The 15,119-nt window shown below is 47.1% G+C and overlaps 1 protein-coding gene across 1 annotated transcript in view; it reads right to left on the bottom strand.

The window, feature by feature from the left end:
• Positions 1-11,487, bottom strand: part of PTPRB (protein tyrosine phosphatase receptor type B) — a 75,677-nt gene extending 64,190 nt beyond the window's left edge. Inside the window, exons 1-3 of the mRNA XM_078882297.1 lie at positions 11,300-11,487; positions 3,864-4,069; positions 2,034-2,226 (exon numbers count right to left, since the gene is read on the bottom strand). Of these exons, the coding sequence (XP_078738423.1) occupies positions 2,034-2,226; positions 3,864-4,069; positions 11,300-11,354 (454 nt within the window). The 5' untranslated portion in view covers positions 11,355-11,487. The remainder of the gene's footprint in view (positions 1-2,033; positions 2,227-3,863; positions 4,070-11,299) is intronic.
• Between the last annotated feature and the right edge of the window lie 3,632 nt (positions 11,488-15,119).

The following is a 15,119-nucleotide window of genomic DNA, read 5'->3' as shown; positions in this document are numbered from 1 at the left end:
CTCGCCTGGTGTACAGGAGGTCGTGGGTTCGATCCCCGACCCTGACGCCTGCTGCTGTATATTTGGAGTTTGCGTCTCTCATCATCATCACGGTGGCTAGGAGATGTTAACTACCTCGCCTGGTGTACAGGAGATCTTGGATTCGATCCCCAACCCTGACGCCTGCTGCTGTATATTTGGAGTTTGCGTGTTCTCTCTCTCCCCCCGTGGTGGCGAGTATTTTAATCTCCGGGTCCTCCGGTTTCCCCCCACCCCCCTTCACAGGTATAAGTTGTCTTGTGTTTGTTGTTTGACTTGCATCCCACTGGGATTTTTGCACAGCGTTGGTGTACGGTGCTTTTTTTCTGGAAGACTTTGCAGTTTTTTCCTGGATTTTTCTGTTTTGCGCATAGTCACTTTAAGATGTTTTCTTGTTCATGTTTTTGTTTTTTGTTTGTTGCGGTTGCACCCGATTCAAGAGCCGAATGGCTCACAGGGCTATACCAAATGAATGAAACTGAAACTGAAATCATCAACAGCACGCGTTTAGCGTATTGGGCTGCTGTACATTGCCACGTGATGATGATGAGCAAATTCGTTTTGCTATCATTTGTGGCCAGGAGATACGTAGCTCAGTGAGCCTTACCTGGTAACATTAAAAATAGAGTGTACTTCTCTGTGTATCCATCACTATATGTGTCAGCCTCTCTGTCCATCTATCCGTTTGTCTAAAAATTTGTCTCTGTGTCCCTGTGATGTGTGTGTGTGTGTCTGAGCCGGCCTTCATATGTGCTCACGAACAGCACTTTCCCCAAATGTCTGTGGAGGCTATACGGGGGATCTTTGTCTTGTCTTGTATAGCCGCAAGAGTCTGTTAAGGCTATACGGGGGTCTTTGTATACATATGCCTGTGTGTGTATGTCTGTGCGGATGTGTGTGTGTGTGTGCGTTTGTCTGTGTGTGTGTGGGGGGAACGGTAGTGTAGCGGTTAGCGCGCTGCGCTACGAACCTGGCGAGTTCGATTCCCACTCACGGCTAAAATCAGTGACGAGCATCTGAACCGGTCCTGGGCCTCCCCTAGGTCGACTCAGCCTCAAATGAGTACCTCGTGCGATGTGTAATAAACATCGCCACTGGGGAGACAAAGGCGGCCGGGCGTGGTGTTGGCCACCCACCCCCTCGTGTGCCGTGCCGGCCTTCATAGGTGCTGCTCGCTAACAGCACTTGCCCCAACAGTCTGTTCAGGCTATACGGGGGGGTCTTTCTTTGTCTTTGGAGCGGTCGTGTAGTGGTTAGAGTGGTTAGAGCACTTTATTACGACCTCGGTTACCCGAGTTAGATTCCCGGCCATGTCCAACATCACGGGTGAGCAATACCCCAAACCTTCACCACCAACCAGTGTGGTGAAGTATGGTCACCCCCCCCCTCCCCCGCAACTAGAACAACTTCTCATTGGTTAACCCTGTGCTGGAGAACCACGGGTGTGGAAGAGCATCATCAGTTACATCTGCAAAACGTGAAGAACCAGTGGCATCAACATCTGCAAAACGTGAAGAACCAGTGGCATCAACATCTGCAGAACGTGAAGAAAAAGTGGCATCTACATCTGCAGAACGTGAAGGAACAGTGGCATCTACATCTACAGAACATGAAGAGCCAGTGGCATCTGCAGAACGTGAAGAACCAGTGGCATCTACATCTGCAGAACATTAAGAACCAGTGGCATCTACATCTGCAGAACATTAAGAACCAGTGGCATCTACATCTACAGAACGTGAAGAACCAGTGGCAATGTAGTCACTACGCCACTGATAATGTAATCACTGATAATGTAGTTACTACACCACTGATAATGTAGTCGGCCGAAACCGAAACCAGACCAAAAGCAAAAAAATTACTTTCGGCCAAAACCGAAAGTTACAAATGAACTTTCGGCCGAAACCAAAAGTTTTCCGAAAGAGGCCATTTACCAACTTTCGGCGTCAAAACCGAAACAAAATTTTGGTCGACCTCCAGACACGACGCCACTGCCGTACGCTCCCCACGCGTCTCACCTGCGCAGAGCGAGGCGAGGCTTCGCCCGGTCTCTGCGCGCCGCCACGAGCTCGGGTACTTGCGCTCGAAGTGTCGCACCACGACCCACGTGCCCTGCTTGCTGAGCAGCAGCGAGCGGTCGCGCACCGCCAGGAGGTCCGCGTCACGGTCGCGCGTCACGCACGCCCACCCGGGGGCGTGCCGGCAGCTCACCTGGTGGGGGGGAGGGGGCACAACACGCCGTGTAGTGTATAGTGTAGTGTGTAGTGTAGTGTATAGTGTAGTGTATAGTGTAGTGTGTAGTCTGTAGTCTGTAGTGTAGTATATAGTGTAGTCTATAGTATGTCGTGTATAGTGTATAATGTATAGTGTAGTGTGTAGTGTAGTGTATAGTGGTGTAGTGTAGTCTATAGTGTAGTGTATAGTGTAGTGTATAGTGTAGTGTATAGTGTAGTCTGTAGTGTATAGTGTAGTGTATAGTGTAGTGTATAGTGTAGTGTATAGTGTAGTCTGTAGTCTGTAGTGTAGTATATAGTGTAGTTTATGGTGTATAGTGTAGTGTATAGTGTAGTCTGTAGTCTGTAGTGTAGTATATAGTGTAGTCTGTAGTGTAATGTGTAGTGTATAGTGTAGTGTATAGTGTAGTGTGTAGTGTATAGTGTATAGTGTAGTGTATAATGTAGTCTGTAGTCTGTAGTGTCGTATATAGTGTAGTTTATGGTGTATAGTGTAGTCTGTAGTCTGTAGTGTAGTATATAGTGTAGTTTATGGTGTATAGTGTAGTGTATAGTGTAGTCTGTAGTCTGTAGTGTAGTATATAGTGTAGTTTATGGTGTATAGTGTAGTGTGTAGTGTAGTCTGTAGTCTGTAGTGTAGTATATAGTGTAGTTTATGGTGTATAGTGTAGTATATAGTGTAGTCTATAGTGTAGTGTATAGTGTAGTTTATAGTGTAGTCTGTAGTGTATAGTATAGTCTATAGTGTATAGTGTAGTGTAGTGTATAGTGTAGTCTATGGTGTAGTGTAGTGTATAGTGTAGTGTATAGTGTAGTGTATAGTGTAGTATATAGTGTAGTCTGTAGTGTAGTGTATAGTGTAGTCTGTAGTGTATAGTGTAGTGTATAGTGTAGTCTATAGTGTAGTGTATAGTGTAGTGTATAGTGTAGTCTATAGTGTATAGTGTAGTGTGTAGTGTAGTCTATAGTGTAGTGTATAGTGTAGTGTATAGTGTAGTGTATAGTGTAGTGTGTAGTGTAGTATATAGTGTAGTTTATAGTGTATAGTGTAGTGTATAGTGTAGTCTGTAGTCTGTAGTGTAGTATATAGTGTAGTCTGTAGTGTATAGTGTAGTGTATAGTGTAGTCTATAGTGTAGTGTATAGTGTAGTGTATAGTGTAGTCTGTAGTGTATAGTGTAGTCTATAGTGTATAGTGTAGTGTGTAGTGTAGTGTATAGTGTAGTCTATGGTGTAGTGTAGTGTATAGTGTAGTGTATAGTGTAGTGTATAGTGTAGTCTATGGTGTAGTCTATAGTGTAGTGTAGTGTATAGTGTAGTGTATAGTAGTGTATAGTGTAGTGTATAGTGTATAGTAGTGTATAGTGTATAGTAGTGTAGTGTATAGAAGTGTAGTGTATAGTAGTGTATAGTGTATAGTAGTGTAGTCTATAGTGTAGTGTATAGTAGTGTATAGTGTATAGTAGTGTAGTGTATAGTGTAGTGTATAGTAGTGTATAGTGTAGTCTATAGTCTATAGTGTAGTCTGTGTCTACACTACAACGTAGCCCATAGCCTACAGCAGTGATATCCGCGCCAAACGTTGTCATTCCAACCAAAACCTCCGTCGGCTCACCAGGCTGGCGAGCTGGCCCAGGTGGAAGCGGGAGCCGCTGTACCCCAGGCAGGAGCCCTCCGCATGGCTGCGCAGGCGACCCCCGGGTAGCCACAGCCACCGCTGGCCGGGCAGCCGTTCGTCGCACTTCGACATCCAGAGACGCGGGGAGCCCGCGGCCGTGGACAGGCAGTCGGGGCTCTTGGCGTTGCGGATCTGGAACGGGTCTAGAGCAGCACGGGTCGCAGGTGAGATGGAGGAAACTGGCACGGGTCTAGAGCAGCACAGGTTGCAAGTGAGATGCAGGAAACTGGCACGGGTCTAGGGCAGCACGGGTAGCAGGTGAGATGCAGGAAACTGGCACGGGTCTAGGGCAGCACGGGTAGCAGGTGAGAGGCAGGAAACTGGAACGGGTCTAGAGGAGCACGGGGTGCAGGTGAGATGGAGGAAACTGGCACGGGTCTAGGGCAGCACGGGTGGCAGGTGAGATGCAGGAAACTGGCACGGGTCTAGGGCAGCACGGGTCGCAGGTGAGAGGCAGGATACTGGCACGGGTCTAGGGCAGCACGGGTTGCAGGTAAGATGCAGGAAACTGGAACGGGTCTAGAGCAGCACGGGTGGCAGGTGAGATGCAGGAAACTGGCACGGGTCTAGGGCAGCACGGGGCACAGGTGAGATGCAGGAAACTGGCACGGGTCTAGGGCAGCACGGGTCGCAGGTGAGAGGCAGGATACTGGCACGGGTCTAGAGCAGCACGTGTCGCAGGTGAGATGCATGAAACTGGCACGGGTCTAGAGCAGCACGGGGCACAGGTGAAATGCAGGAAACTGGCACGGGTCTAGAGCAGCACGGGTCGCAGGTGAGATGGATGTAGTGTATAGTGTAGTGTACTACTTCAGTGTATTAGAGAGTAAATCCACAAGATTTACAATTTGAGTGAACACAACACAAAACATAATTGATAGACGTTTTCATCCGTTTCAGATTTGACAACGCCTCATTGGAACCCCCGCACGGATACGGATTTGCGTGCACGCGGTGGTGAGTCGGGCCCGCGCACACGAACAAACATCTCCCCTATACTCTTTGGTTCTTTCGGTAAAGTCACGTAGGTATAAAATAAAATAAATCACGACGTTTCGATTGCAACACAAGCAATCATCATCATCATCATCAGGTGATTGCTTGTGTTGCAATCGAAAGGTCGTGATTTATTTTATTTTATACCTACGTGACTTTACCGAAAGAACCAAAGAGTATGGATTCCTGCAGTCACGAAAGCTTCAAATCTAGAAATCTCCCCTATAGCCTTCAATAGAGCATCACTCGTGAAGGCCGGCACGGGCGCGCCTATTAAACTAACAAATTAAACTATAAAACTACGTAAAATAACACTATGTTTTAGCAGGTTAAGGCTCACTGAGCAACACCAGCTCTCGCGACAAATTATAGCTCAAAGAAGTGGCTTATGATTAACCACGTGGGAAACGGAGAGCAGCCAATTAACTATAAAACGCGTGATGTTGATTCCAGATGTGGAGGGGGAAACCGGAGGAGCCGGAGAAAAATCCACGCGACCGCGGGGAGAGAGAGAGAGACACGCAAACTCCAAATATACAGCAGCTGGCGTCAGGGTCGGGGATCGAACCCACGACCTCCTGTATACCAGGCGAGGTAGTTGACATCTCATAGCCACCATGATGATGATGAGAGACGCAAACTGCAAATATACAGCAGCAGGTGTCAGGGTCGGGATCGAACCCACGACCTCCTGCGCACCAGGCGAGGTAGTTAACATCTCCTAGCCACCGTGACGCCCTATCGAAGGCTGGGTGGTCACCAGCACCACACCCGGCCGCCTTTGTCTCCCCAGTGCTGACGTTTGCACATCGCACCAAGGACTCATTGAAGTTTTGATTTAAAGCTTTCGCGACTGCAGGGATTCAGGTACGCGTGCCCTAGACTGTCGAAACACCTGAACGTGGCAGCATTATGGTGTGCAGGGACGCAAAGAATTCCCAGCAAAGACACACACACACACAAACGCACAGATCCAGAATATTGATTTGTACTGGAGGAATCCGATGAGCTAACGAAGCTCATTTTGTTCGCACGACACACGACACCAGCAGAACCAACACAAAATACATATATATGCACGCTCGCAAACGGAAACGCAGATATTTCGAATGAGAAAATGAGACGCAAGAGACGCACGGACAGAGACAGACATTCGCAGCAGCGAGGGGATTCGTATAGACACGGACAAACCCGCATATCCGGACCGCTAATAAGCAGTGACAGGCAGACACAAACATTCATAGACGTATACATAGCACGGACGGAGACGCGGTGACGCTCACCCAGGCAGACAAAGCAAATATCCCCCGTGTAGCCTTAACAGACTGTAGGGGCAAGTGCTGTTAGCGAGCACCTATGAAGGCAGGTACGGCACACGAGGGGGTGGCCAGCAATACGCCCGGCCGCCTTTGTCTTCCTAGCGGCGATGTTTACACATCGCACCAGGTACTCATTTGAGGCTGAGTCGACCTAGGGGAGGCCCGGGACCGGTTAAGACGATCGTCACTGGTGGTGGCCGTGAGCGGGAATCGAACCCGGGTGGACAGGTTCGTAGCGCAGCGTCGCGCTAACCGCTGCACCACCGCTCCCCCAGACAGACATACACACTGACGCACATACCAAGACACACACACTGACGCACACACAGGCACACACACTGACGCGCACACACTGACACAGACACACACACACTGACGCACACACAGACACACACACTGACGCACACACACAGACACACACACTGACGCGCACACACTGACACACACACTGACGCACACACACACTGACACACACACACTGACACACACTGACGCACACACAAAGACACACACACTGACGCACACGCGAATGGATGTAATACTAACACGGGGGGCACAAAGACAAAGATCCCCCGGATAGCCTTTGGACAGACTGTTGGGGCAAGTGCTGTTAGCGAGTAGCAGCACCCCATGAAAGCCGGCACGGTGGCACCCGAGGGGGTGGGTGGTCCGCCAACACCACGCTAGGGCTGACCGATTTGGGGAAAACGTCTAATTGCGATTTTTCTGACAGATATTGCGATTTGATCTGCGATAAAAAAAATGTAAGTCAAGCTTTAATTCTAGATTTGAAGCTTTCGTGACTGCAAGGATTCATATTCTTAGGTTTTTTCGGTAAAGTCACGTAGGTAAAAAATTTAAATTAATAAAAGTAAAATAAAAAATCACGACGTTTCGGAGGCAACACAAGCTTCCGTCTTCAGGTGGAACCGTCACAGCACGATAGCTGTATCACGTCGTGATTTTTATTTTATTTTTTATTTTACTTTTATTAATTTTAATTTTTTACCTACGTGACTTTACCGAAAAAATCTAAGAATAGTCAAGCTTTAGTTCAAAATGCACTGTGTAATAGATGTAAAACATTCGATGGGGCATTACCACGTGATACCATCAAAATATGAACTGCTCTGAGTATCAAACTCTCTGGTTCTTTCGGTAAAGTCACGTAGATAGGAAAAATAATAAAAGAAACACGACGCCTCGGTCGCAACACAAGCGTCCGTCTTCAAGACTGCTCTACATATTGTAATGCAAGGATGAGAACTTAAAATATATTAATTGCTTCCAACGCGCATTTATTAAAATGGTTAAATTGCAATAGAACAATCAAACATATAACAATTGTGAAGTTAAACAAATTAAGTTATAATAATAATAATAAAATAAAACAATTCCCATAAGAAAATAATTAATAGGACGTTTCAAATCGCAAAAAAAATCGCGATTTTCTAATCGCATTGTTTGAAATTGCGATTAATCGATTTGAAATCGATTAATAGATTTGAAATCGATTAATCGATGTGAAATCGATTAATCGTTCAGCGCTCCACCACGCTCCACCACGCCCGACGTTGACTACACACCGCACCAAGTACTCACTTGAGGCTGAGTCGATCTAGAGGGGAGCACAGGTTCAGGCACCCGTCACTGCTGTTGGTGACCGTGAGTTGGACGCGAACTCGGGGGGTGTGGGGAGGGGTGCCGAGTTCGTACCGCAGCGCGCTATACCACTGCTACAACTACCGCCCCCCCCCCCACCGTATCAACTCCACAGTCACACGCCGAGGACACAAATACAACACGAGCACACGCGCGCGCGCGCACGAAAATACACGGGAGGACACTCGGACACAGAAAGACAAAGATCCCCCATATAAATTTCGATTTAAAGCTTTCGTGACTGCAGGGATTCATCTTCTTGGTTCTTTCGGTAAAGTCACGTAAAAGGAAAATAATAAAATAAAATAAATTACCCCTATCCCCTCCCTTTGATGCTGCTAATCCTGCATAATGCACGGGCATAATATGACTTTGAAACCCCCCGCCCACCTCCTACGCATTTCACAAGTAGTGACTAATCCCATATCTGCGTTTCCCATAAATATGCTAAATTCCTCTTGATATGCAAATTCCTTTGTCAAGGCGCTTTTCTCCCACCAACCCAGCTTAAATATACGCTCCAAGCTTGGTGGTGTTTCATTCTTCACCTGAGGACGGCTGCTTGCGTTGTGGCCGAAACGTCGTGAGAATTATTTTATAATGTTTTATTTTTATTATTTTATTATTTTCCTTCTACGTGACTTTACCGAACGAACCAAGAAGATGAATCCCCCATATAGCCTTAACAGACTGTAGGGGCAAGTGCTGTTAGCGAGCACCTATGAAGGCCGGCACGGCACACGAGGGGGTGGGGGTGGCCAACACCACGCCCGGCCGCCTTTGTCTCCCTAGCGGCGATGTTTACACATCGCACCGCGTACTCATTTGAGGCTAAGTCGACCTAGGGGAGGCCCGGGGCCGGTTCAGATAATCGTCACTCGTGTTGGCCGTTGAGCGGGAATCGAACCCGGGTCGCCAGGTTTGTAGCGCAGCGTAGCGCTAACCGCTGCACCACCGCTCCCCACTTCTCGAACGCACGCACGCATGCCGAGACGCAACGGAGGCACGCAGCACTCACGGACACGTAACCCAAAGAGACACGCGCACACACAAGGACATGTGTGTGTACACACACACAGACGCATGCATTACTAAGACACACACGCGCACGCACACCGTGCAGTGTTTACATAGACACACGTAAACAGGCACGCCGAGTTGGGTTTAACACGTGGTAGGAGGAGGCTTTCGCGACCACTATGATCCATTAGAGGGCTTTTTTTCAGGTTAAATCGCGTAAATACAAATGTGTCGTTAAACCCGCCACCACCCGACATAGCCAATTAGTAAAGGGTTTGTCACGTAAACAGAACGTGACCAATTCGTTACTGGTACAGCACCACAACGATTGTGTGTTGGAGAGTAAAACCCACTACAACATCTACAACTATAGTGTAGTGTATAGTGTAATGTATAGTGTAGTCTATAATAGTGTATAGTGTAGTGTAAATTAGTGTATTGTATAGTGTAAATTAGTGTATAGTAGTGTAGTCTATAGTAGTGTATAGTAGTGTAGTATATAGTAGTGTATAGTGTAGTGTAAAGTAGTGTATTGTATAGTGTAGTGTATAGTAGTGTATAGTGTAGTGTAAAGTAGTGTATTGTATAGTGGAGGGTATAGTAGTGTATAGTGTAGTGTATAGTGTATAGTGTAGTGTATAGTGTAGTGTATAGTGTAGTGTAAAGTAGTGTATTGTATAATGTAGTTTATAGTAGTGTAGTCTATAGTAGTGTAGTGTATAGTGTAGTATACTAGTACAGCACTACACCGATTGTGTGTTGGAGAGTAAAACCCACTACAACATTTACAATTATAGTGTAGTGTATAGTGTAGTGTAAAGTAGTGTATTGTATAGTGTAGTGTATGGTGTAGTCTATTGTAGTGTATAGTGTAGTGTATAGTAGTCTAGTCTATAGTAGTGTATAGTGTAGTGTATAGTAGTGTAAAGTGTAGTGTATAGTGTAGTATACTAGTACAGCACTACACCGATTGTGTGTTGGAGAGTAAAACCCACTACAACATTAAAAATTAGATTACTGTGACGTGTTGCCGGTCATTATAAAAACAACAACAACCACCAGCATCATCAGGCGACGGCCAGAAGCTATGGGGAAATCCTCCTGTGCCAGTCTTGAACACACACGGACACTCGCACGCAGGAGTACGCGCAGACAGACAGGCACACTTTACACCACCCATCAGCACGAATTGGCGACGTACGGCGCGAAAGAAGTTCAACGCACGCGCACTCAAAGACGAGCATCATTGACAGACACAGCGGTCAACACGACACACAGACACACACACACACAGAGTGCTTGAAACGGACACCACCATACGCACACTTTAAAATCGATTCAATTCACACGCGGTCAAACAACGGCACCGATGGACAGGACACGTTGTTTCACGTACCCAAGCGCACACACACGCGCGTTTAGCATTTAAAGCCGTCGGTCGGCTACCTGCTAACGTGAGTTGTACGCTCGTGTAGTTGAAATCAATCTTGCACCTTCACCGTCACCGTCAGCAAAGGCGACACAGACCCCCCGTGTAGCCTTTAACAAACTGGTTCAACAGTTCTACTGCTGGATACATTTGTTTCTGCCTGAGGACGACCGCTTGTGTTGCAATCGAAACGTCGCGATATAAAAAAAATAATTCTACCTACGTGACTTTACCGAAAGAACCAGAGAGTATGATACATAGAGCAGTTCATAGTTTGATGGTATCACGTGGTAATGCTCCATCGCATGTTTTACATCTATTACACAGTGAATATTGAACTGAAGCTTGTCTTAAAAAATGTTTTTTTTATCGCAGATCAAATCGCAACATGTCAGAAAAATCGCAATTAGACGTTTTCCCCAAATCGTTCAGCCCTAGCGTGTGCCACCGTGCCCAGGGCTTTCATGATGTATGGATTCCTGCAGTCACGAAAACTTCAAATCAAGATTGTAACAGACTGTTGGGGCAAGTGCTGTTAGCGAGCACCTATGAAGGCCGGAACAGTACACGAGGGGGTGGATTGCCAGCAACACGCCCGGCCGCCTTTGTCTCCCCAGTGGCGATGTTTACCACACACCGCAACCAGGTTCTCATTTTGAGGCCGAGTCGACCTAGGGGAGGCCCAGGGCCGGTTCAGATATAATCGGTCACAGTTGTTGTTGTTGTTGGCCGTGAGCGGGAATCGAATTCGGGGTCGCCGGGTTCGTAGCGCTAACCGCGTGCACCACCGCTCGCCACCACCGCCACTACCACAATTAAAAACAAGCCGCTTAATGAAATGTTTATCAATGAATTCCGCTACGCACGCACACGCCCCGAGAAACGTTCCAAAGCAATTTCCTTTCTTTGTGAAACTCAGCAAAGCCCCCCTCGTTTCTGCCACTCACCTGCCAGCACGTTCCCCGCGGCCAGTAGCAGACACAGCAGGATCAGCGCTGGCATGCTGATGCTGCCCAACACGAGGAAGACGACGGTTGTAATGGTGCTGGTGGTGCTGGTGATGATGATGATGACGATAGCCTCTCGATCGGTCTCGACAACCCTGCGGACATTCACGGTGTCGCGCGCCTATCGCTTCGGCTGACAATCGCGTTGAGTAGTTTGAGATTCGTGATGCTCAAAGAGAGAGAGAGGGGAGCAGAGAGAGAGAGAGAGCGAGAGAAGGCGTCCTCCGGATAAGCCCCCCCCCTCCCGGCTGTCGATGTCCAGCGGATGGAATTCGCAGCGGACCGCTCGTCAGATAGGCCGTGACAAGGGCTGGTGACGAATTGAAATCGCTCCTTCTCTTCCTTCCACGCATTGTCACAGCCTGCTGACCTCCCGTCCACAGAGAGAGAGAGAGAGATGGGGGTGGGGGTGTAGCGAGTATCTCTCGTTATAATACCCCCCCCCCATCGCCACCAACTATGCCCACACAAACACCAAGATCCCCACACCCCCCCACCCACACACACACACCCGGATAGCGAGAATGGATTGTGTTTTTTGGGGGGGGTGGGTGGTAATGTTCATTCTAGATTTGAAGTTTTCGTGATTGCAAGGATCCATACTCTTTGGTTCTTTCGGTAAAGTCACGTAGGTGAAAATAAAAAAATAAGAATACAAGTTAAAATAAAGAATAAAATATTAAATATATTAAATCACGACGTTTCGATTGCAACACAAGCAATCACCATCACGTGTGAAAACTACGGCAATACATTTTTTTTTAGCTGAAAAAAGTTTCTTGCTGTAGTTTTCATACCCGAGGACGATTGCTTGTGTTGCAATCGAAACGTCGTGATTTTATTTATTTTATACCTTATACCAGAGGTGTGGACTCGAGTCATGCGACTTGGACTCGAGTCAGACTCGAGTCATGATTTTGATGACTTCAGACTCGACTTGGACTTGCCTCATCTTTGACTCGACTTGACTCGGGACTCGAGAGCAAAGACTTGAGACTTACTTGTGACTTGCATAACAATGACTTTGTCCCACCTCTGCCTTATACCTATGTGACTTTACCGAAATAACCAAAGAGTATGGGGTGGTAATGCTTCTAGCGAACAGCACCTATTGAACACGGCACACGAGGTGTGTAGGCTGGCCAGCACCTCGCACGGTCGCCTTTGTCTCCCTCCCCCTCACCCACCTACCAGGCGCTCCTATTTGAAGCCGAGTCGACCTAGGGGAGGCCCAGAACCGGTGCAGACAATCGTCACCGGTGTTGGTTGTGGCCGTGGAGCGGACATCGAATTCGCTTGGGGGTTGTGGTGGTGGTGGGGGTCGCTGGATTCGTGGCGCTGTGCGCTAAAGGGGCCATCCATTCAGTGCGTACGCAAAACTCTGTCATAATTTGACCCCCCCCCCCTCTCCCTGTAGGCACGCGGACTTTTTACACCTTCCCTGACTAACCTGCGTACCTACGCTTGACGCACCCCCCCACACCCACGAATCCTATAGAATGGCCGATATTTAATCCGCGCAGAAACGATCAAAGATGAATAACACTGGTCAACAAAAAAAATTCTGGCCTGGACTTTTGCAGCTGTTTTAGACTAATTTCAGGATGCTGATTCCAAATCTGATCTCAGATTTGCTCTATCACATCTCATTTTATGCTATCGGCATACCCCATTTTCATTGATTTTACCCGAAATTAACTCCGTCACTTATGATTGCAAGTTGTTGCGAGTCAGTGACTGCTTTAGTGTTAAAATATGGTGCTGTATTTTTAGGATAGTGTGTTTATAATATCATTTTATGTAGATATCCACATTTATTTAATATTTTTCTTCCGCAGTTTTTATTGAAAATGCAATATTTGATATCTCGAAAACCTGATATGATAGACAAAAACTGATATCAGATTTGGAATCAGCACCCCAAAATTACCTTAAAACAGTTGGAATACCTTATGCCAGAAAAAGTGTGTTGACCAGTCCGTAATATTAACGTGTTTAAGCAAATCACGACGTTTCGATTGCAACACAAGCAATCATCATCAGCTGGTAAAACCACAGCAAGATTTGTTTCTTGCGGTGGTTTTCCCACCTGATGATGATTGCTTGCGTTGCAATCGAAGCGTCGTGATTTAATTTATTTTATTTTATACCTACGGTGACTTCACCGAAAGAACCAAAGAATATTGATCTCTGCGGTCACGAAAACTTCAAATCTAGAGTGTTTAAGCAAACAGAAACAGAGAGTCCACACCGCCGGATTATCTAACTCATTTGAAGGCCAGATTCGATACATTATTATCGAGGTGTCACCACTCCCCCCCCCCCCTGTTTCCTATGCGTACGCACATTGTCAGTAGAACCCCCATACGCAAGCTACGCATTTGGATCAACCCCCCCACCCCCCTGCATGCGTACGTACTAAACTGGGCTATGATAGCTCGTTTTGCACAAGCGACCTGGCCGCAAACGATAGCCCGAAGTAGTGGGCTCACCATCGCGTGGAAATATCTAGCAAACCAAACACTCTCAACGCGTGGGTGACGTTCATTCTAAATTCGGAGGGGGAAAAAAACCGGAGGAAAAATCCACGCGACCACGGGGAGAGTCACACGCAGACCCCCGACGATTATACAGCAGCAGGGTCGGTTGATGGAACCGACGACCTCCTGTACACCAGGCGAGGGAGTTAACATCTCGCAATGTCCCACGTGGCTTGCAGTTCCGTTTCCCCAAATCGCTACAACCGCCTCTCGCTCTGCGTTTCGACGCAGACATTTGTTTCAAGCTGCGGGGAAAAACCTCCCGCGGGCTTATGGGGCCGTCCATAAATGACGTCACGCACCTAGGGGGGGGGGTCAGACATTTGTGACGATGTGTGTTGAGAAATGTGACGTCACATCAAAATGCGCAACTTTATAAAATAAATATAGACAACACGTTCTACTTAATTAAATAGACTTTTTAATAAATGTGTTCTCCTACAACATCAGAGTGCAGCGCCACATTAAATAAGCACGTATCTGGCGTGGACCAATCAGTTTCAAAGACAATGCATTTATATACAGCCAGCATTGGTATAAACATGGGCATTTTCGTTCTTTTGTCTATCATGTGTATCAGACCTCCCCTCCCCCTCTCTGTCCATTGTGTTGGCGTGTGCAGTAGTTTGTCGCTTGCGCACAATCGCTTCCACGCCGTCGCCCACCCTTTTGGCCCCGCCCCCCCTCCCTCCCGATACGTTCCATTCATTGGCTACCATATTCTGATGAGCTCCCCCCTCCCTCTCCTCCCCCCTCAACTCGCTTTTAAGGGATTACATCTTGAATCATTGCCTCACTTGATGCAGCTTAACTGGCTGTGACGGTCCCACCTGATGACGGAGACTTGTGTTGCCTCCGAAACGTCGTGATTTTTCTTTTTCTTTTATTTTATTTTCATTAATTTTGATGTTTTACCTACGTGACTTTACCGAAAAAACCTAAGAATATGCATTTATATTATCAGAGCGTGTTTTCTGTTTGCATTGTTTGCATTCCGACCACCAGTATTGTTCGAGACCGTGCAACGATGTGATGCGATTCGGGAAAGAGGAGCCCGAGATATTAAAAAAAAAATAGCTTTAAATTTCGATTTAAAGCTTTCGTGACTGCAGGGATTCATCTTCTTGATTCTTTCGGTAAAGTCACGTAGAAGGGAAATAATAAAATAATAAAATGTAAGCATCATTAAATAATTGTCACGACGTTTCGGCCACAACGCA

The sequence above is a fragment of the Lampetra fluviatilis genome, chromosome 64 (assembly GCF_964198595.1).
Source record: "Lampetra fluviatilis chromosome 64, kcLamFluv1.1, whole genome shotgun sequence".
Lineage (NCBI taxonomy): Eukaryota > Metazoa > Chordata > Hyperoartia > Petromyzontiformes > Petromyzontidae > Lampetra > Lampetra fluviatilis.
This window is presented reverse-complemented; position numbering and strand designations above follow the sequence as displayed.